General features: G+C 42.1%; 1 protein-coding gene across 5 annotated transcripts in view; it reads left to right on the top strand.

Moving 5' to 3' along the window:
* Nucleotides 1–23077, top strand: part of LOC112226982 (extended synaptotagmin-2-B) — a 45394-nt gene that overhangs the window by 14926 nt on the left and 7391 nt on the right. For 2 of the 5 annotated variants that reach the window (XM_024391731.2, XM_024391730.2), the window contains exons 4-15: nt 265–399; nt 775–851; nt 962–1034; nt 2194–2283; nt 10397–10452; nt 19511–19631; nt 19852–20028; nt 20266–20351; nt 20502–20550; nt 20651–20740; nt 21409–21504; nt 22200–22301. In XM_024391731.2, coding sequence (XP_024247499.1) covers nt 265–399; nt 775–851; nt 962–1034; nt 2194–2283; nt 10397–10452; nt 19511–19631; nt 19852–20028; nt 20266–20351; nt 20502–20550; nt 20651–20740; nt 21409–21504; nt 22200–22301 — 1152 coding nt within the window. The remainder of the gene's footprint in view (nt 1–264; nt 400–774; nt 852–961; nt 1035–2193; nt 2284–10396; nt 10453–19510; nt 19632–19851; nt 20029–20265; nt 20352–20501; nt 20551–20650; nt 20741–21408; nt 21505–22199; nt 22302–23077) is intronic. The other 3 variants (XM_024391733.2, XM_024391735.2, XM_024391734.2) reach the window with 2 other exon arrangements.

The raw sequence follows: 23077 nt of genomic DNA, 5'->3' as shown, positions 1-23077 counted from the left end.
AGCCCATAAACTACACTAGGGCCACACCCAAACCAAATAGATGTGTGTGTTGGGCAATTATAAGGGCATTTCCTACCTATTATCTATGACAAAATTATGCTAAGAATTTTCCCTCTGGGATTAATAAAGTATTTCTTATCTTAATTCAGTCTTATTCAATCAAACCATGCAGAGAACAGGGCCATTACCTATGTAGTGTCTCTGTCAGGCTTTGAGAATATGACCTGTGTAACCCTGAGTCTTCCTCTCTGTCTCCCTCCCCAGACAGTGAAACAGATGTGGCCGTACATCTGTCAGTTTGTTGACAAGCTGTTCAGAGAGACCATCGAGCCGGCTGTGAAGGGGGCTAACGCTCACCTCAGCTCCTTCTGCTTCACCAAGATCGACATGGGGGACAAGGTGAGACTGAGGCATTTAGATATACATGTATGTTTCCAGTGATGAGTTCTGGGGTCAATGTTACTGTTGGTTAGGTTCCCACTGTTATGTCGAGCAGTGTGGAAAATGTTCTATATCTTATATGCTGTAGGTGTTTATTCTGTATAATATAGTTCATAGGTGTTTGTTGTTTACCGTCATTAGCCGTATCAACAATGTCCAGCAATTTATTCCTGTGTGTAAGTTTTCAAACTTGTTAACCTTGTAAGGGAACTTAGGAAACGCATGCTTGAAGTATGGTTGGACAAGTGGTTTGTGTTTGAGCACACAGAGGCACCTGTCACCCTATCCTCTCTCCCACTCTCCCTCCATCTTTCTCTCCTTCTCTCTCTACAGCCTCTAAGGGTGAACGGGGTCAAAGTGTACACTGAGAATGTGGACAAACGACAGATTATAATGGACCTGGAGATTAGGTATAGTCACATGCACTGTGGTTCTATTTGGAGATACCTTTTTATATCATACATTTTTATATCATCATATCAAGACTATATATCTTTTTTTTTTTTTTAAATCTTTTCAGCTTTGTTGGAAATACAGAGATTGATGTTGACATCAAGAAATACTACTGCAGAGCTGGTATAAAAAGTATACAGGTAGTCATGTTTTTATATCATACACATGCGTACACTACTTTCTATTGGGAAATGTTGTGACTTTCTCCGACTTTTCAGTTGATATACCAGACCTCCTAAGCTTGATAAAAATCTGTCTGTTGCATGAGACGAACCATTAGCCACCACCGTATTTGGCTATGCATTATGAAAAGTAACAGGGTTTTTTTCCCAAACATTTTTTTACATAATATGTTGACACTTCATAGATAAGGGTGAAGGTTGATTATACAACATTACAAGAGGTAGCTCTTGCAAACCACCAGCATATTTTCTGATCAGAGAGAGACAGTTGTATGCAGGGTAGTCTACAGTAATCATTGCGAACCCATTCTGATTGGCCAGGTTTGAGACTGCAGTCTCAGGTGGTCAATGTGTCCACTCTGGAATCAGTCCAGATTTCATACGGTTTTGTTGGCTCCTAATAGATGGCTGGCTTTTCACTGTAACCATTTTTGTTCAGAATGAAGCTCTTAAATGTGGCAATCTGCAATCTCATATGTTTTGTTTTGATTCTGACCAAGCCACTGTTTTGAGTAAATGTGAGAATAAGACTACAGCAGTATGGTTAATCAGTATGGCAGTATGGTTAATCAGTATGGCAGTATGGTTAATCAGTATGGCAGTATGGTTAATCAGTATGGTTAATCAGTATGGCAGTATGGTTAATCAGTATGGCAGTATGGTTAATCACTATGGTTAATCAGTATGGCAGTATGGTTAATCAGTATGGTTAATCAGTATGGCAGTATGGTTAATCAGTATGGCAGTATGGTTAATCAGTATGGCAGTATGGTTATTGAAAATGTCAAAACATTTCCATTTCATGTTAAGGGATGACTCTGTGTTTAATTGCTCGTCCTTGCAACCAAATTTGTAGCTCTAGACAGTGTCTACATTTCTGAGCAAAGAGTCACTTCAGTCAGGATGGATACTAATAAAAGCAGTGGAACATTTAGTAATACAACTCAGGTCAGACTTTTCCTTGAGACAACAAGAATACAGTCATGTAGAATTTGTTAAATAGATTAATCAAAAGTGTATTGTACCGTTGTTTCCTATGTAATAAGATAGAGACCTATAAAGTGTATGTTACAATGATCTGCAATCGAAAAGTCACTGATTGGCATGTTTTCTGCAGCTTCACGGTGTCTTGAGGGTCATCATGGAGCCCCTGCTCGGAGACATGCCATTGATCGGAGCCCTGTCAGTTTTCTTCCTGAAGAAGCCTGTAAGTATTGGCAGCCATTTTGACTTATTCTAGAACTACTGCAGTGGTTGGAACCTCTGAGGAGGGAATGGTCAGCAGACCGCTGGATGTGAAGGATGTTGTATTGAGTTCCTGTTCCAGAAAACCCATTCCCACCAAGCCGAATTATAATTAGGCTTCCAACCCAAATGGCTACCAATTCCCTTTTATAGTGCACTACTTTTGATGGGCCCTGGACAAAAGTAGTTCAATTTATAGTGAATAGTGTGCTATTTGAGATTCAGCCTTAGTCCATACCCTGCTCTTTAGCAGCTGTCTTCCTGTGGGTCAGCATGTGTTATAGATTGAGGGTTTGATATGGGGTCCCTTAGGAGGATGATACATTCCAGTAAAAGGACAATGAGGAGGCACTGTAGCTTCCTGCTGGATTCATTACAGCTGAAAAGATAATGAACTGGTGTACAATAGCTTGGATATATTTCCTAGATGGGTAATAATGCTCAGGTCTTATTTTAAACAGACCCAGTTTGGGGTGGTGTTGATTACCAGTCCAGTAGTCACACGTCATTTGTCTTTTTGACAATTGATGTTTTAGTGCTTATTTTTAGTGCTGTGAAGTTAAGGGTCGGGTCTCAAGGAGCATTGCTGTGCTGTTATTGTCAAGATATGGGCCTCTGTGTCTCGGTCATATCGCCTCTGTGTCGGGGTGGGGAGAGCAGATTTGCGTTATCTTAAGCCTCCTCTGTGCTCTTTATGCTGTCGATGCTGCGTCTTTCTCTCTGGGTAGGATTTATGTAGACTTTCCTCTATGCTCATTGCCTTGTTATTACTCAGTAAAGGTCTATGGTAAGTCAGCCGGACATCCAGTCTATACCATCTCATACAACTCTCCCCTCTTGGCCTAATTATTCTTAACCCCTTAATGAACTACAGTCAGTTAGTGTTGGACCAATGCTGTGAACGGAGTTGAATTATGTCTTGCCAGTTTAGTTAAATTTGATCATCTTCACACAGTCCAGTCCTGCTAGTCTTGATGACTACAATAGCATCCTGCATTTTCCCAGCCAGTCTATAACCGTACGCTCATTGTAAAACATAATCCAATTCACTGTTAGTATCAGAGCTGTGATGCACTTATATAGTATAATACAGTACAGTTTGAATAGATATGTTGCATCAGGGATAGACTGTCATCATCCCTATAAACACAGACCAGTCTGAGCCACATTTATTTCCCCCTGATGTAGTCAGAGACCTGGTTAGAAGTCCTGGGATAAAGACTGGGGTGTAATGACAGTCCTTTAGAGTGACACAGCCATCTAAGTCTTATTTTAACCTCTGGAGTTCTGCTATCTCTCCTCAAGTGGACTGTTTTTAACCTGGTCCAAGATCTGTTTGTGCTGTCTTGACAGATCTGGGACCAGGCTAGACTACTATAGAGCACATGGTTCTTGTCCACAATGGCCTCTGACCTGTGGTCCAGTCATGGAGACCTTCTTAAGAATGAATGTAAGGTCCACCCCTCTACCCTGTCTTGAATTTGTTTTTGAATTTACCGCCCCTTGAAGAAGGTATTACCTGTAAAGCGTTGTGCCTTCATACTCCTCCTGCCCTTCTACCCTGACAGACAGTCTATCTGTCCCCTGAGTTGTGTAGACGTTTGTTCTCAGAGTTACCATCAGTGGGGAATGGCAGCCTATTTGACTGGCTGGTAAACAGTGCCCCGTCTGAGCTGGAGGCGAGGGAGGAGCGTGCCAAGAGTGTGGTGTAAATGTGAGCAGCGTTGCTGTGGCTACGTAGCGTAGCGGCTGTGTGTTTGAAAGTAAAGTAGAGCAGAGCAGCCAGCCAGGATAAAAGGCCTCACCAGGACTGTTTGATGCTGCAGCATTCTCCTGCCATGCGGTCATAACCAAAGAGGAAACCACCTTTTCTTTCCACTGACTAATGGATGATATTTGTTCAACCCAATGTAATTACAGTGAGATACCTATCATGTGCTCTCATCTATAAACATCACTGAATGTTGTTGTTAAAACAATTAATCTTTGGATAATCAATGTTTTTTTTTTTACTGGTACTTGGTTGTTGTTGATAGGAGTTATGACTTAGTTTGTACAGCCAGGTACAGTGTGTTCCAGTGTTGTACAGAAGGCTTAGTGACAGGGCCTGTGCAGAAGCCCTTGCGTGTTCATGTTTGTCTGTTCCTGTAAGCGCTAGCACAGTGTGGTGGTGTGGCCTGTTCTGAAGACTAAGTGGTGCACACAGGAAGTGCACGCACACTCTGCCACCCCGCCCTGCCCTGCCTCACCAGATAAAAGCCGGCAGCGGTTCGTATCGCTGTGCAGCCTACGTGCCAGTCACTCTTTCTATCAGTCAGAACAATGGAGCAGGCAGTAAAACTCATTTGTGTCGATATCTGGAGACAGGAAAATCATCATAAATGCCCTGCTCATGTCTTCAACAAATGATGAGAGCATCATCACTTGATGCTCACAAGCTGATCTTCCTTCCCTTCATCACTATCTCACTTTCCTTCTTGTGTCCTGTTTTTATGTTGTGCATTTTGGGGTAAGTCATCATGTGCCACTCCTTGCATGACAAGACAATATACAGTGAGCTCCAAAAGTATTGGGACAGTGACAAATGTTTTGGCTCTGTACACCAGCATTTTGGATTTATATACATTTTTTATTAAATAGACAACTCAGTTAAGAACAACATTCTTATTTTACAATGCCGGCCAAACCCTCCCCTAACCCAGAAGACGCTGTGCCAATTGTTTATATATTTATTTAGCTGTTATTTTACCAGGTAATTTGACTGAACATGTTCTCATTTACAGTAAAGACCTGGGGGAATAGTTACAGGGGAGAGGAGGGGGATGAATGAGCCAATTGTAAACTGGGGATTATTAGGTGACCGTGATGGTTTGAGGGCCAGATTGGGAATTTAGCCACGACACCGGGTTTGACACCCTTACGATAAGTGCCATGGGATCTTTAATGACCTCAGAGAGTCAGGACACCCGTTTAACGTCCCATCTAAAAGACAGCACCCTACACAGGGCAGTGTCCCCAATCACTGCCCTGGGGCATTGGGATATTTTTAGACCAGAGCAAAGAGTGCCTCCTACTGGCCCTCCAACACCACTTCCAGCAGCATCTGGTCTCCCATCCAGGGACTGACCAGGACCAACCCTGCTTAGCTTCAGAAGCAAGCCGGCAGTGATATGCAGGGTGGTATGCTGCTGGCTTACAAGGCTGCACATTGTGCGCTGCCCTATGGGACTCCCGATCAAGACTGGTTGTGATACAGACCGAGATCGAACCAGGGTCTGTAGTGACGCCTCTAGCACTGAGATGCAGTTAGCTATGAGGTTAGCTTTAATTTTAGTGTATTTTCATTCATATCAGGTGAACCGTTTAGAAATTACAGCACTATTTGTACATAGTCCCCCCCATTTTAGAGGACCAAAAGTCTTGTTAAAAATTCACTTTTGTGTATTCACTTAGTAAAGAGTGAAGTATTAGGTCCCATATTCATAGCAAGCAATGACGACATCAAGCTTGTGAATAATGAGTGAGAAAGTTAGACGAACAAAATTCATATGCTAACCTCTCACCATTACATTAACGGGGACGTTAGCATTTTGGGTGGGTATGACATTTGTGCGTCTATCTGTAATCATGGTAGCATCTATATTCATATAGAAGTGTTTAGAAACATATTCTATTCTTATTTACAATGAAAGTGACTCCAAAATGGCACATTATTTACCATGTAATTTCTATTGGGCACAAAACAATCTTAAACAGCAAATGCATCCAACAAATTTGTAGTCTCAAGGTTAATGTAGCCATTGCGTGCTAAGTATATGGGACCAAATACTTCACTTTTTACTACTTAAATACACACGTAAGTGAATTTGTCCCAATACTTTTGGTCCTCTAAAATGGGAGGACTGTGTACAAAAAGTGATGTAATTTCTAAATGGTTCACCTGATATGGATGAAAATACCCTCAAATTAAAGCTGAAAGTCTGCACTTTAACCTGATCGTCATTGTATCACTTCAAATTGCTGGAGTACAAAGAAAGACAATACTTTTGGAGTTCACTGTAGGTGTGAATCAGCCTTTGTTCTCTGAAGTCGGTTCAGTTCACTCTTCCTGGTTGTATTCTGAACAAGTAGGCATGCTTCTCATTTAAACATTACTGGGTTGGCTTGGGCTCATGTTACCAGAATTCAGGATACCGGAGTTTATCCTGACATAGATCTCTGGATTGATTTTATAAGTTGATTAACATGATCATACTACAGCACATCATGACTTGTTCACCTTGTGTAGCCTAGGGCTAGGTTCTATTAGAGCTTTATGGGAAGGAATGTTGCTGTGTCGCAGTCAGAATATAATTGTGTCAAAGCTTGTGCCTGCAGCTCTTTACTTGTTAGAATGTGGGAGAATACATGTTTGAATGTCACCTCTGGTCTCTGGAAATTTTCCTTTGACAATTGAACAAACAGAAATGATTGACAAGCCTGAATTTAGCCATAGGCTATATCACGCGCTCTCGTTCCATAGCCACACACATTTAGACAGTATTTTTAAGGTGTACTTGAACAGCTATATTCTTCATACTAACTAAGTATGTCTGTGCTTATGTACGCTACAAGTCAAATCCTCATCTTAAATCACACAAATGTTGACATTCTGATTTGCTTAATGGCCTGTTGCTCAACTTTGCAGATATTCTTAAGTGAGCAGCTTAAACGTGAACAAAGTTAGAAACGTAATCTCACCCTGAGTCCCCTGACACACACACATCCCACAGTTCAGAGGCATATCCCTGACCACTGGCACATGAGACATGACATCATATTGCCCTGTGTTTGGTTTACTTATATTTTGTAACCATGACAACTGGTAGACTGTTGGAGCTAGGAACACAAGAATTTCGCTACACCCACAATAACATCTGCTAAATATGTGGATGCGAACAATAAAATGTGATTTGATTTGACTAATAAGACCTTTTATGGTAAGTAGGTTTTGACTATCCTAAATGATGTGGTAGGAAACGTTAACGTGACAATGCCATGATTCCTTGCCTAGAATTGGGTTAGGCCTACCTTCCCTATTCAAACACCATGTCTGTCAATGTTTTTATTTTTAGATACAGGGAACACTGAGTTAATTTGATGTGCTAGATAATAGTTGTAGATTGCTTAACTATAATGACATTTTCTTTATTGCAACTATGACTCATAAAGTAAGAGAGCATAGCCTAGATGGAGACATTCAGTGCCCTATGATTCAGTGGGCAGGACTCCTGGCTTGGTTACTGGCACAGAGAAAGACATGGGCTGCATCCCAAATGGATGCAAAAGTAATGCACTATACAGGGAATAGGGTGCCATTTGGGGTGCACAGATTAACGCTGTAACATAGCTAGCCAGGCCATGTTCCCATAGACTGTGACGACATGGCATTCTCAGAGTTTGATTCCTTCGTTTATGTCCCTGGAACACTGTCCAGTGCCTACTCATTCCTGAGCCTACTAAATGTTTACCATTGTGCTGAGTGGTTTTGCAGTCTGTGTAGTATTGTGATGCTTTAGTGCACTGTTGCTGCTCACAGACTCTGGCATTGTCCTGAAAACTTCTAGTTGGCGTTACAGTATTTGTTTTGTTATCCAATCCACACTAAGAATGTGTCCCAAATTACACTTTATTCCCTGGTAAAAACCCTGGTGAAAAGTAGTGAAAAGTACTACATATGGAAAAGGGTGCCATTTAGGATACAGACTATGCTTTTGCCACATACTGTACAGCCTACAGTCATCCCTTCCATAAAACCTGTGCAGAATGAACAGTTACTGATTCGGTATAGTTTGCCATTTGTAGTGAGAATCTTAGAAGCCTTATGTCTGTCTCCTGGGCCTGTACGGTATTGCATTCTTTTTGAGAATGCTAATTTTCTTCAAGAAATTGCTTTCCGCTCTAGACTGTGTTTTTAAAGTTAATGTTCACTGTTCAGGTCAAAGTGATAACTGTCTTACCAGGTACTGGAGTGGTCATTGTAGCAGTCTTCAAAGATATGACATGATGAAAGTAGATAACAGATTCTATTATAAAGTATAAATCAATGCTTTGCTTTGGAAATGTCAGTTAGAACCAATTCAAATGAATGTATTTTGGAGAGTTAAAAAAAATTCTGCTGTGAATCAGTGCACTGTTTCATTAGGAAACTGTACTCCTCACGGGCTGAGAGCTTTCATTAGCTGTTGTTTCATTAGGAAACTGTACTCCTCACGGGCTGAGAGCTTTCATTAGCTGTTGTTTCATTAGGAAACTGTACTCCTCACGGGCTGAGAGCTTTCATTAGCTGTTGTTTCATTAGGAAACTGTACTCCTCACGGGCTGAGAGCTTTCATTAGCTGTTGTTTCATTAGGAAACTGTACTCCTCACGGGCTGAGAGCTTTCATTAGCTGTTGTTTCATTAGGAAACTGTACTCCTCACGGGCTGAGAGCTTTCATTAGCTGTTGTTTCATTAGGAAACTGTACTCCTCACGGGCTGTTTCAGAGCTTTCACGGGCTAGCTGTTGTTTCATTAGGAAAACTGAGAGTAGCTGTTGTTTCATTAGGAAACTGTACTCCTCACGGGCTGAGAGCTTTCATTAGCTGTTGTTTCATTAGGAAACTGTACTCCTCACGGGCTGAGAGCTTTCATTAGCTGTTGTTTCATTAGGAAACTGTTTCACGGGCTGAGAGCTTTCATTAGCTGTTGTTTCATTAGGAAGCTGTCACGGGCTGCTTTCATTCAGGAAACTGTACTCCTCACGGGCTGAGAGCTTTCATTAGCTGTTGTTTCATTACGGGCTGAGAGCTTTCATTAGCTGTTGTTTCATTAGGAAACTGTACTTTCTCCTCACGGGCTGAGAGCTGTTGTTTCATTAGGAAACTGTACTCCTCACGGGCTGAGAGCTTTCATTAGCTGTTGTTTCATTAGGAAACTGTACTCCTCACGGGCTGAGAGCTTTCATTAGCTGTTGTTTCATTAGGAAACTGTACTCCTCACGGGCTGAGAGCTTTCATTAGCTGTTGTTTCATTAGGAAACTGTACTCCTCACGGGCTGAGAGCTTTCATTAGCTGTTGTTTCATTAGGAAACTGTACTCCTCACGGGCTGAGAGCTTTCATTAGCTGTTGTTTCATTAGGAAACTGTACTCCTCACGGGCTGAGAGCTTTCATTAGCTGTTGTTTCATTAGGAAACTGTACTCCTCACGGGCTGAGAGCTTTCATTAGCTGTTGTTTCATTAGGAAACTGTACTCCTCACGGGCTGAGAGCTTTCATTAGCTGTTGTTTCATTAGGAAACTGTACTCCTCACGGGCTGAGAGCTTTCATTAGCTGTTGAACTGCTTCCAAGTTACTGCATTTTAGCCATCGGAAATTCCTCTTCTCCAGATAATGAGTCACTGAGAACCGATCTTAAAGTGCTTTGAAATTACTCTTTTTGTTTGGACTTCGATTTACTATTTGCCTACTCTATTGTTTCCCGTATTAAAACAGAGCTAACTCATCAATATTGATTAGTCTCGATTTTCTCAGTTTTGCGAATGTTTCTGCTTTGTTAAACTTGTATGTAACAATTTGAACTTTTGCACTAATTGGGTCTGTCTCTTCTGTCCTCATTTCTAATCCGTTCATGACATTTTATGACGATGATTAGCTAGATGAGAACAGTAGCTGGATTAGAACCTCATAAAGATGTGCTGCAGTAGCTTTATCATTCAGTGCTTAGGAGCCCAGTGAGTGATGCAGACCAAGGCAGGAGACGCACAGAGCTAGAGCCTGCCCACCATACACATGTCCTCTCTGCATTGTACTGAAACAGAGTCTTATTGATTAGGAGTTCCATGGAGCAGGCTGCAGCCCTCTTAGTGAGAATGCTCTCCCTACGTTTAGAGGACAAGAGCTAGTTTTGGAGTCACTTTCTAAATTCAATGACTAATGAATTCAATGAAATAAAATGACTTGTGTTTGTGGTCCACGTGTGTTCCTTGTATGGGTTTATCAACATTTTAGTTTTTTTCTCTGTCATTCAAGGCATGTTTTCTTTTTTTCTTCCAGTTGCTGGATATAAACTGGACAGGCCTCACAAATATGTTGGACATTCCAGGATTGAAGTAAGTGACAACTGCAAGATTGCAAACCCTGCTTGTTATGGGTCTCGGTTACATGGCTTCTGTCAGCACTACCAAGCCCTTATCACTCTTTCTCACTCCAGATGGGTGGGGTGTAGGTTTGGGCCGATTTTTTTTAATTTTTTTTAATTAGATTTAATCACATCATATTTGATATTGACGATTTATAGTGATGTGGAAGACTATACTCTATTTGAACTTTACAAATCAAAACTGTGCAGATGTATCTGTTAGCCTCTATTAGTATGTTGAAAATGAAGTCTAAATGAATGAACTAAGCCTATTTTTCGCCATACAAAATATTATTTAATGAGAATGTGACTATAATATTGTGAATACGCACATAATTTTCACAGTCTGGAATGATTTTGTCATTAATGGTACAAATGATTATATCGGATATCTCGACATTTGGAGTAACATATCGCAGAAGAGGTCTCCCCAAATAGTTAGAACTGGCCTAACCCACAATATATAGTGGAAAGTATTCAGATCGCTAGACTTTTCCCACATTTTATTATGCCTTATTCTAAAATTGTTCAAATTGTTTTTTTCCCTCATCAATCTACACACAATACCCCACAATGACAAAGCAAAAACAGGTTTTTTGAAATATTAGCAAATTTATTAAAAATGTAAAACTGAAATATCACATTTACATAAGTATTCAGACCCTTTACTCAGATCTTTGTTAAAGCACTTTTGGCAGTGATTACAGCCTTGTCTTCTTGAGTATGACGGTACAAGCTTGGCACACCTGTGTTTGGGGAGTGCCTCCTGTTCTTCTCTGAAGAACCTCTCAAGCTCTGTCAGGTTGGATGGGGAGCGTTGCTGCACAGCTATTTTCTGGTCTCTACAAAGATGCTCAATCAGGTTCAAGTCCGGACTCTGGCTGGGCCACTCAAGGACATTTAGAGAATTCTCCCTAAGCCACTCCTGTGTTGTTTTGGCTGTGTGCTTATGGTCGTTATCCTGTTGGAAGGTGAACCTTCGCCCCAGTCTGAGAACCTGCTCCAGAGTGCTCAGGACTTCATCAAGGATCTCTCTGTATTTTGCTCTGTTCATCTTTGCCTCGATCCTGACTGCCGCTGCCTCTGAAAAACATCCCCACAGCATGATGCTGCTTCACCATAGGGATGGTGCCGGGTTTCTTCCAGATGTGATGCTTGGCATTCAGGCCACAGAGTTAAATTTTGGATTCATCTGACCAGAGAATCTTGTTTTTCATGGTCAGAGTCTTCAGGTGCCTTTTGGCAAACTCCAAGCGGGCTGTCATGTGCCTTTTATTGAGGAGTGGCTTTTGTCTGGCTGCTCTACCATAAAGGCCTGATTGGTGTCGTGCTACAGAGATGGTTGTCCTTCTGGAATGTTCTCCCATCTCTACAGAGGAACTCTGGAGCTCTGTCAGAGTGACCATGGGGTTATAGGTCACCTCCCTGACCAATGCCCTTCTCCACCGATTGCTCAGTTTGGCTGGGCGGACAGTCTTGGTGGTTCCAAACTTCTTCCATTTAAGAATGAGGAGGACACTGTGTTTTTGGGGACCTACAATGCTGCAGAAATGGTTTGGTACCGTTCTCCAGATATGTGCCTCGACACAATCCTGTCTCAGAGCTCCACAGAGAATTCCTTCAACCTCATGGCTTGCTTTTTGCTCTGACATGCACTGTCAACTGTGGGACCTTATGTAGACAGCTGTGTGCCTTTACAAATCATGTCCAATCAATTTAATTTACCACAGGTGGACTCCAATTAATTTGTAGAAACATCTCAAGGATGATAAATGGAAACAGGAGCTCAATTTCGAGTATCATAGCAAAGGGTCTGAATACTTATGTAAATAAGGTTTTAATTATTTTTTTGTTTTTAACACATTAGCAAAAATCTATTTTTTTCGCTTTGTTATTATGGGGTATTGTGTGTAGATTGCTGAGGATTTAAAAAAACGAATACATTTGAGAATAAGGCTGTAACGCAACAAAATGTGGAAAAAGTCAGGGAGTCTGAATACTTGTAGGGAAATTAGTTCTGGTATTGGTTTACTCAGAGGGTGTTGTTACAGTACACATTCATTGTAAATGGATATCTGTATTGTATCCTTGTGGGCATCCCAAATGGCACCCTATTCCCGAGTGTGCACTATTTTTGTCCAGAGCTCTGAGTCCTGGTAAAACTATTGCACTATATAGGTAATATGTTGCCATTTTTGGACACACCTTGTTATCAGTCTAAATAGGCTAATAGATTAGAGGCAACAGTTTTTTTAATGTGATCACCAATTACCAGGGATGAAGGGAGGAGGTAGAGAAGGGAAAGGTATCTATATCATGAAGTTCATTGTGTCAGTGAGAGCATAAAGGCTAAGGTTTACTAGGCTGTTTATGGCTCTGTCAGGCTTAAACAGCTCTGTCCCTCCAGTGTTGACAGATCCTGGTCAAAAGTGTACACCTATATAGGGAATTCGGATGCTATTTTGGACTCTACCCAGGCAGCACAAACAGACAGGCGCTAAGGAACATTAACATGAAGGCCTCATTTTTGTGGAGAGAGAGAGCCAGGTGGCAGCTTTCAGGGCTGGAGGGAGGGAGTGCACCCATATGCGCATGCCTGTGCTTGTATGGCATGCGTACGTGTTAGTATAGTAGCATTTTACTGTGTGTCGGTAATGACACCATGGCAGGTATAAATGACTAACAGCCAGTCCACTTTCTCAGACAGAGCTGCAGTCTGTGAGGGATAAGGAGGGAGAAAGGTCAGCATAGCTCTCCCTGTTTGCATCCCAAATGACACCCTATTCCCTATATAGTGCACTACTTTTGCCCAGGGCCCATAGGGAATAAGGTGCCATTTGGGAAGCTGGCCCTGTAGCTGTGTGTTAAAAGTAGTCCTACACCACTGTGAGGTCATGCATTTACAGCTCTATGCAAAGCAGCCATGTGGTGGCGGGCTGCAATTAGAGGACAAGAAGCCATCACATGGATATACTACTGGACCCCATAGCTTGTTTCAACATCTCACTCTTCAAGTTCTTTCAAATGCTGTCACTGTCCACATGTGATATGCTCACTTATCCCAAAAGTGGGATCAAATGAAACACAGCTAAATGGACCAATGGAAATACAGTGGAAATACAGTTGTCAAGGGTAGTCTCCCTGAAAAATACTGTTAGAAGTCGCATGAGAAAAGGAAATGAGCAACTAACTGGGCGGCCAGTAGCCTAGCGGGTAGGAGCGTTGGGCCACGGCGAAGGTTGTTGGATTGAATCTCAGAGCCGACAAGGTAAAGTTCTGCCCTTGAGCAAGGCAGTTGACCCCCAACAACAACTGCTCCCCGGGCGCCGATGACATGGATGTTGATTAACGCAGCCCCATGTACCTCTCTGAATCAGAAGGGTTGGGTTAAGTGCGGAAGACACATTTCAGTTGAATGCATTCAGTTGTGCAACTGACTAGGTATCCCCCCATTTCCTTTCCCTAACCACACAGACAGGATCCCCATTGTAGTGATGTGGGCCCTCAATTTTCCTTTGTTTATGATGAACTTTAAACTATAAATAGTCATCTAAACTGAGCTAGCCCTCCCCCTGAAAAGCCCCTGGAATCCCTTTGGGCTGCTATTGAAATTATTGAATTAATAGAATAGAATGGGGATTATAACTAGTTTATTTTATCTAAGTGTTGATATTTATAGAAGTTGATGATGGAGTGGTCAGAGAAGTTGACATGTGATTCAATAGGTGGTTGTGTTTTGAAGCTTGGATGGAAGCTTGGATGTGTTAAAATGCTACAGTGAATGTTTGGCCATTGAATATAAATTCAATTCAATGAAGAGCCATGCAGAGATACAGGTAACTGCCAAAATAAAGGAAATACTTGACTAAATAAGGGATACAAAGGATATTAAAACCAGGTGCTCCCACACAAGTGTGGTTCCTGAGTTAAGCAATTAACATCCCATCATGCTTAAGGTCATGTATAAAAGTGCCCAGTTGCCCATATTTTTTTCTGCCATGGCTAGAAGAAGAGATCTCAGTGACTTTGAAAGCGGGATCTCAAAATAGCATAGGGTGTTTAAAGGGTGTGTGTCAGTCACCAGATCAACCCAATTGAACACTTATGGGAGATTCTGGAGCGGAGCCTGAGACAGCGTTTTCCACCACCATCAAACAAAACACCAAATGATGGAATTTCTCGTGGAAGAATGGTGTCACATCACTTCAGCAGAGTTCCAGACACTTGTAGAATCTATGCCAAGGTGTATTGAAACTGTTCTGGCAGCTCGTGGTGGCCTAATGCCCTGTTAAGACACTTCATGTTGGTGTTTCCTTTATTTTGTCAGTTACCTGTATGTTTAGGCCTATATGGCAGTGGTTTGATAGTAAGTTAAGGTCCCTGATCGAGGTCCACAGTTAAACAAATAAGTATGGTGCCTGATGTATTTGTTTTTGTATGACACTCCTTCCTGTGAAATGTAGCCTTCCTCTTTATATGGGTTTGCAGGAAACAACCTGAAACCGGCCTTGCCTCAGACTCTCTCTCTCTCTCACACACAAACACACAGTTGTCGCCCCCTCCAACACACAGACACGCTCTGAGTCTGAAAAGTTTAATTGTAGCTTACCAGGAGAGAGTGTGTGTGTGTGTGTGTGTGTCTGAACAGACAGAGGGTTCTGTGTAGGAGGCTCACATTTCCTCTGGTATGATTTGCATCTCACTCTCAAACAGCAGGCACCTCAGCTCACCCCTAAGTGTGTGTGTTTGGCCCCTGTCTGGGACCACTTTTTTCATTACTGGAATGGAAGTGGTCTCTCCTCCTCCCCCAACACACAGACCTGCTCTGAAGGTATAACGTCTGGAAAGTTTAACTGTAGCTTTGCTGATCTTTTCCTACAGACAAAAAGTAAAGAAATAGGACAAAATGTAAAGTCACTAACATGTGTTATCAATTATAATTTGAGTCAATTGCAGTTGAACACCAGCAATAAATACATTCCTTCTGCAACAAACCCAGAAATGAGCGGGCTGGCCTCCACATATTTCGCATCCACACTTTTTTTCCCCAGCACCAAAAACAACCTCCTTTTATAGACAAGATAGAGTATGTCGTAACCTCAGAGGAATCTTGAGGACGGGATGGGGGAGGCCCGGCTGCGCCATTAAACCCAGCTCTGAAGGAATAACACACCCACTTAGGGAGTTCTCCATTCACTACAATGCTGCCATCTAGTGGGTATTAGAGAAACGTAACATTGACTGTTGTTTTGATTCCCCGTTTACGATAAGCTTCGTCTTGGCTCCAGTTTAAATACATAATTTAAATACAGGATATCCATTTTCCTGTAAGGTTTAGTAGTGGAGCCATTGAAAGTTGTGGGATACTACACTGAGCCCATAAATAGACTATTAGGAGGTAGAGAAGTTTCTGTGTGTGCACACCACTGTCACATGTCTAGTTTCAACTTCATAGACAGATGGTGCCAGCTGCAGATGGTAGTGTAATGTCTCTTGGCACAGGTCTATGGTATGAGTCAGGTGGGGGTGGGAGCAGGGAGGGAGGTTGGGCCTCTGGACTTCAGACTGTGACAGTGCCCTTGACTTCTGCTGTCAAACACAGTGACACATATGGCTTGTTTCAAATGGCACCCTATTTCTAATATAGTGCACTACTTTTCACCAGGCCCCATTGGGTTCTGGTCAAAAGTAGTGCACTATAGGGGATAGGATGTCATTTGGGGCATAGACGGTGACCCCTCCCCCCCTCATCTACACCTGCCAATAGGTCAGAGTTGTATAGGGCTACACCCCCCAACTCCCCAACACTTTCCACCCATCCAATTTTCCCTCTAAGCTACCCTGTGTGTGCGCAAGCTCTTAGGGACTGCCATGCAGAAGAATTATCAGCCAGCGCAGAGAAACACGAGATTGAACTTCACTCAACTTTCTAGAGTTTTCCCCGTTAACACTTTCAATGTTTCCCTTTATTGTGGGAATTGTGATCGAATCAACACAATATTAGCCACTTTCAATGCAACATCCCGAAACAAAACAAACTATGCAGACTTAGTGTGCAAAACTAGCTATGTGAGAGATTTTGTCCAAGCAGAGCACATCAGAGTAGGATTCTTTTGCATTGGGTAAGGCACACTCTGGCCCTTACTCTACACAGACTGGTGCACCATAACCAATCAGAGCTGTAATTAGGCCTATATGCAAATAAACCATTGCCATTTATGGATTTGTGCCATTCACTTTAAACTGGATGGTTTTACAGCATGAGCAGTCGCGATTGTTTTGAGATCAAAGCAAGAACTGCATGTAGCCACGTATGCACATTTGTTCATATTATTTGCTACTTATTAGTGCAGTTATAGCTAATTTGTAGTCAGAAATGTGGAAATATTATTTCGTTAGAACATCTTAAGTTGTCATATTATTACTTTGAAAGATACTGATCTAATTATTCATGTATAAACATCTTTCTCTGAAAAATACTGTCCCCACTTTTGATGTCACTACTGACTTTAAAAGAGCTAAAGCTACAACCCTACAAATATCACTAGGTGATGGGATTGCACCCCTCTCCACTATGGCCACATTTCTGCAAACATTTTGGAGAAAATTAGTTCACATATTGGTCAATCTTAAAGTATTTTTAAGAAGTGTCACTAGTACCGAACATCTAATATATCAAGAAATATGTCAAGTACGGTTTTGTGACTAAAATATGTTTGCTGGTATGTACATCTGTCCAAATGAAAGATAGCCAGCCATATGTTAGCTATGGGGAGTCTTTTAAAGTCCAAAATTAATCAAAATGGTCACAACCGAGACAATTGACACAATAGAGATAATGTATGTAGAGGTTTCATCTTTGTGTCTCTGCTATTAACGATTCTGTGACTGCGTGGGCAGCGCCATTGAGGCTATCTTCAATTTTATGTTGCATGAGCCATGCTCTACCTACTGCGCTACAGAGGACCACTGTGGTAGTGGAAAAATGTAGAGTATTGAAATTCATAGCCAGCAGGGCTAAAGTCATAATTTAAACATATAATATCATAAATAATTAGATGCTGTTAGGTTCTAATTTTCAGAGTAAATAACCCACAGACACTAGAGAAGCTTAACCAAGTTTAATTATTCCCAAAGGGCCGATATACAGCTGTAATTCAGACACAGACATGGCTTCCCCTGTGGTGGTATTCATACCCCACTTTGGGGGGTTTCTTCCTTATCTCGAAACATTGCATCATTATTGTTGAGCAGGGAGCTAAGTGATATGATCCTTCAACAGTTTCTCCCCTTATCAGTACTGCCTCATGTGATCGTGTTCCATGCTCTCAGCCCCTCCAAAGCTTCATTATGGCACCCCTCATGTCTCTTTTCTAACTGTTCCTATACTTCTGAGTATAACAATGTTCAACGTTTCACCCAGAATCCAACAATGCATAAGTTATTAAATCAATCAACAAGTTTCAGATTCATACAATCAATAATGAACATTTTACAGAAAACTCAATTAAATTTAATGGTTTGGAAAGTCTGGTTAAAAATCATGTTTTTACCATTTTTGTTAATTTTTGTATCCAAATGAAATTCATAAAATTAGTATTATAATAGGTTTATCAAAATGATCACTACTGTGCATGGTTTTCCCTTTTTATTGCAATTTTTAATTTGATTCAGTAATGTTTATGGGGTGGTAAGGAATTCGGGTAAATATTTCAAATATGTAATACAAAGTGTGTAAGTAGTATATACTGTATGTCTACCTGACATACACTACATGACCAAAAGTGTGTGGACATGACACCTGCTTGTTGAACATCTCATTCCAAAATCATGGGCATTAATATGGAGTTGGTCCCTCTTTGCTTCTATAACAGCCTCCGCTCTTCTGGGAAGGCTTTCCACTAGAACATTGCTGCAGGGACTTGCTTCCATTCAGCCACGAGTATTAGTGAGGTCGGGCACTGATGTTGGGTGATTAGGCCTGGCTCGCAGTCGGTGTTCCAATTCATCCAAAGGTGTTTGGTGAGGTTGAGGTCAGGGCTCTGTGCAGGCCAGTCAAGTTCTTCCACACCGATCTCAACAAACCATTTCTGTATGGACCTCACTTTGTGCACGGGGGCAGTGTCATGCTGAAACAGGAAAGGGTCTTCCCCAAACTGTTGCCACAAAGTTGGAAGTACATAATTGTCTAGAATGTCATTGTATGCTGTAGTGTTAAGATTTATCTTCACTGGAACTAAGGGGCCTAACCCGAACCATGACAAGCCCCAGACCATTATTCCTCCTCCACCAAACTTTTCAGTTGGCGCTGTGCATCGTCCATCATACTGCCAGATGGTGAAGGGTGATTCATCACTCCAGAGAAAGTGTTTCCACTGCTCGAGAGTCCAATGGCGGAGAGCTTTACTCAACTTCAGCCAAAGCTTGGCATTGTGCATGGTGATCTTAGGCTTGTGTGCGGCTGCTCGGCCATGGAAACCCATGGCTCCCGACAAACAGTTCTTGTGCGGATGTTGCTTCCAGAGGCAGTTTGGAACTCTGTAGTGAGTGTTGTAACCGAGGACAGGTGGGGGGTTTTTACGCGCTATGCGCTTCAGCCCTCATTTCCGCTTCACAATAACAGCATTTACTGTTGACCAGGGCAGCTCTAGCAGGGCAGGAATGTGACGGAAGGTGGCATCCTATGACGGTGCCACGTTGAAAGTCAATGAGTGCTTCAGTAAGGCCATTCTACTGCCAATGTTTCTTTGGAGATTGCATCGCTGTGTGCTCGATTTTATACAATTGTATACACGTGTGCTGAAAGTTTGGGAAAAATGGGATACAAATGTGATGAAAAAATGTTAACCCCCAATTTACTCCACTTCTGTAGAATGACCCATCTAGGCAAGAGTGCCATTTGAGATGCAGAATGTTGGTTGAAACAGGATGGAGGTAGCAGCAGCCTGAATGGAAGATGGATGTTTTCTATCAGTGTCCCCTGGACTGTGTGTCTTATAACCTATATCCCTGTCTGTGTCCCCTGTTAGTGGCTTGTGTGATAACCTGATCCAAGACATCATCTACAGCTACCTGGTCCTGCCCAACCGCATCACCATTCCTCTGGTGGGAGAGGCTCAGCTGGCTCAGCTACGCTTCCCAATACCTAAAGTAGGGAGGATTCCCACTCGCCACCGAAAGCAAAACACATATTCCACTATATTGAAGCCAAGCCTGATAAATGAATCAATGTTTTTTGTACTGTTGTTATGTTCAAATGCAACCCATCCTTTGTGGCATTATTGAATTCCAATGTAAATGTAATGCATGAAATCACTATGATATACAGTATGTATGAACTTAGTGTTTTGTCTTTCTCTCTCTCCTCTAGGGTGTCCTGAGGATTCACTTCCTGGAGGCCCAGGACCTGTTAGGGAAGGATAAGTTCCTAGGGGGTCTGATCAAGGGCAAGTCAGACCCGTATGGTGTCCTTCACATCGGCAACCAGCTGTTCCAGAGCAAGGTGGTCAAGGAGAACATCCATCCCAAGTGGAACGAAGTCTATGAGGTAGAGAACATTTTAAAGTGTCCACAGGGAGGTTTGAGAAGTGTTCTTAGGATGATTCTTATGTTGGCAGTATGAGAGAGAATGTCTAATTGAAGAAACTGAATGGGACTCTCTTACAATGTTGGAGTGGGTGGGTTGTCTGACATTAGAGCCATTCTTACAGTACATTACCAATATGTTGTCCTGTATGCCACACAAAAGGTCTGTAAATACTGTATGTGTGAATGTGACCCTCAGGCTTTGGTGTATGAGCACTCAGGACCACAGAACCTGGAGATAGAGCTGTTTGATGAGGACACAGACCAGGATGATTTCCTAGGAAGGTTAATGATAGATCCAAATCCTTTGGGGTCCTTCCTCAGCCATCAAAATCACTTGAACATCAAGCGTGACTTCTGCTGTAGCGCATAAAGCTATCATGTGTTAGCCCCTCTCTCCAACGAACTCACAGCATTTGTATATTTCCCTTGCAGTTTACTGATAGATGTGGCTGAACTTCAGAAGGAACAGAAAGTTGATGAGGTAAAGTTGATTTATTTTGTGACTTCTTTCGTTCTTAATAAAAACACTCAATTGTTAAGACCGTATATGTGATCACCCAGCACAATGTGTTCCATTCCAGTGGTTTGTCATGGAGGAGGTGAACACCGGAAAGCTGCATTTAAAACTAGAGTGGCTGTCTCTGCTCCCCACTCCTGAAAAGCTGGATCAGGTACACCTTTATCAACTCTGCATCCAAAATGGCACCCTATTGCCCATGTAGTGCAATACTTTTGATCAGGTCAAAAGTAGTGCACTATATAGTCTTTCTGAGTGCTACTTTAGATCAGTCTCTTTGTTAACATTAATGGGTCTACATATTCCCCTTCTACATCCACGTGAGAGTGAGTAAATGAAACATGCAGATTAGAGGGATAGGTTGGGGAATTCAAAAGGGAGTGCTCACCCTGTTTGAACTAGTGCTGTGGTGCTTATTTAACATATGTTCCTTTAGTACACTCACAGATCCCTGTAACACCTGATGCTGTGGGTGTGGCCCAAATGGTACCCTATTCTGGTCAAAAGTAATGCACTAAATAGGGAATAGGGTGCCATTTGGGACACAAACTGCATTTCTGCAGTCCATTATATCAGCTCTGAAGCCAAGAATAGAGAACTCGCATCATTCTATGTTTGACCAACAATACAAATTGCACCTCCTACAGTATTGGCTAAAGCGCAGCATTCATTCTGTCTCCTATTTACTGCCTCTGTGCCTGTTTGAAGCACCGTTATAACCCTAATACCATTGTCTTAAGGGGACAAATACAGTTTGAATTGAGTGACAAACTGTAACTATTGATCATGGTCTGGTCCTCTTCTGCTCTCTCTCTCTGCTAGGTGCTGACCAGTATTAAAGCTGATAAAGGCCAGGCTAACGATGGCCTGTCGTCTGCCCTTCTGGTGGTCTACCTGGACTCAGCAAGGAACCTTCCAGTAAGTCACTTCACCTGTGGTAAACTCACTGTAAGAATAGGAAGAACCACAACAGCTACTATATCCTTAAGATTGATCATCCGTTCTATGTGTAGAGCTTAAACATCAATCATTGGCCCCATTTTAAACTATAACTTGGATGGGAAAACGCACTACATTGCATTAACTCAGCACAGCTTCTTTAATGCGTTAGTTAGGAGATGGTAATGTCAAGTTTCCTCAAAGGCCATAAAACAAGGTATTATTGTGCCAGTCTACCAGTCATCAGACACTATGAGCCTCCCAGTTCACTCCAGCTTCTCTCACCTGCCTCATCTTTCTCCTCTTCTTCTGATTGTTCTCGTGCTTGAACTCTTTCCCTTCCCACTCTCATCTCCTCATGATAATGTTAATCTTTATCCTCGTTTCATGTTATTGATCCTCATGCTAATGTTAATATTTATCCTCGGGATCATGTACATTTTTATTCACTACCTCTCTTCCCTCAGTCTCAACTGGCCACTCACACTAATAGTCTGCCAAAGGGCTACATTATTGTAGCTGAAGTTGATATACTGTTCTATAATACCTGTGAGATCACAGAATTATTTTGGACTCTTTATGCATAAATGCATAGCATAGGCAAACCCTGCTTCACATGTCTTCTTTTCAGCCTCTTCTTTGCTTTCTTCTCTCTCCTCCCTCCTCCTCTGAAGAGTGTGTTCGAGGGGAACTTGGGTTCTGGCTACTTAAAAGAGAGGAGAGCTTCGGGCCTAGTCTTTTGTGAGAATACAGCCTCTCTCTATAGGACCTTATTTGTGAGTCCTCTGGTATTTTGCATCCTAGTTTTTTTTCACAGTGTGATTTTTGTTTGTAATTATGACGATTGAAATGAGAAAGAAATTCCAATAAGCATGTTGACTGTCGTATGAATGACTTATGCACGTATAAGTTCTTAATATTTTGCATAAAACATACAGTGAGGCTGTCAGTCATAACTTATGAGGCCAGGACTTGAGAAAGATATCGGTGCAAAAGAGCCAGAGGCATGTTAGGAGGCTTGTCTGTAGATTGCTTTCCCTCCATCCCGCTCACCCAGCCATTGCCCGCCCGTTAGTGGGTTGTTGCCCCAGCAACAAATGCTCTCTTACCTGTAACACGGGCGTCCTCAGGACACTGACCCTGCCCCGCCTTGTCTCAAACTCCAGACATAACCAGTCATCTCAAAGCATCTCCCGATGCCAGTCTCCTGTTACACATGCCTCCCACACTACTCAGTCCAAAAGCAATGGCATGACTTGTCAAGGCATGGTCTGCATCCCAAATGGCACCCTTTTCTTTATATAGGGATTAGTTTGCCATTTGGGAAGGAGTCAGTGACATGACCTGTCCAGACATGTTAACAATTCTCCAGAGATGTGTAGCTGACAACAAAAATATCATTTTTAACAACAGATAATGAATAACTAATGTGATACAGAATGCAAGGATATGCTACATTCTAAATGAAATGCTTCGCTCTGTGGATGAACTGTAGATGTATTTGTTGATAGAAATGATGTTGTCTGTGTTGTACGAAAGTACTCATCAAGAG

Source organism: Oncorhynchus tshawytscha, linkage group LG28 (assembly GCF_018296145.1).
Source record: "Oncorhynchus tshawytscha isolate Ot180627B linkage group LG28, Otsh_v2.0, whole genome shotgun sequence".
Lineage (NCBI taxonomy): Eukaryota > Metazoa > Chordata > Actinopteri > Salmoniformes > Salmonidae > Oncorhynchus > Oncorhynchus tshawytscha.
The sequence above is the reverse complement of the archived record's forward strand: the minus strand, read 5'-3'. Positions and strand labels throughout refer to the sequence as shown.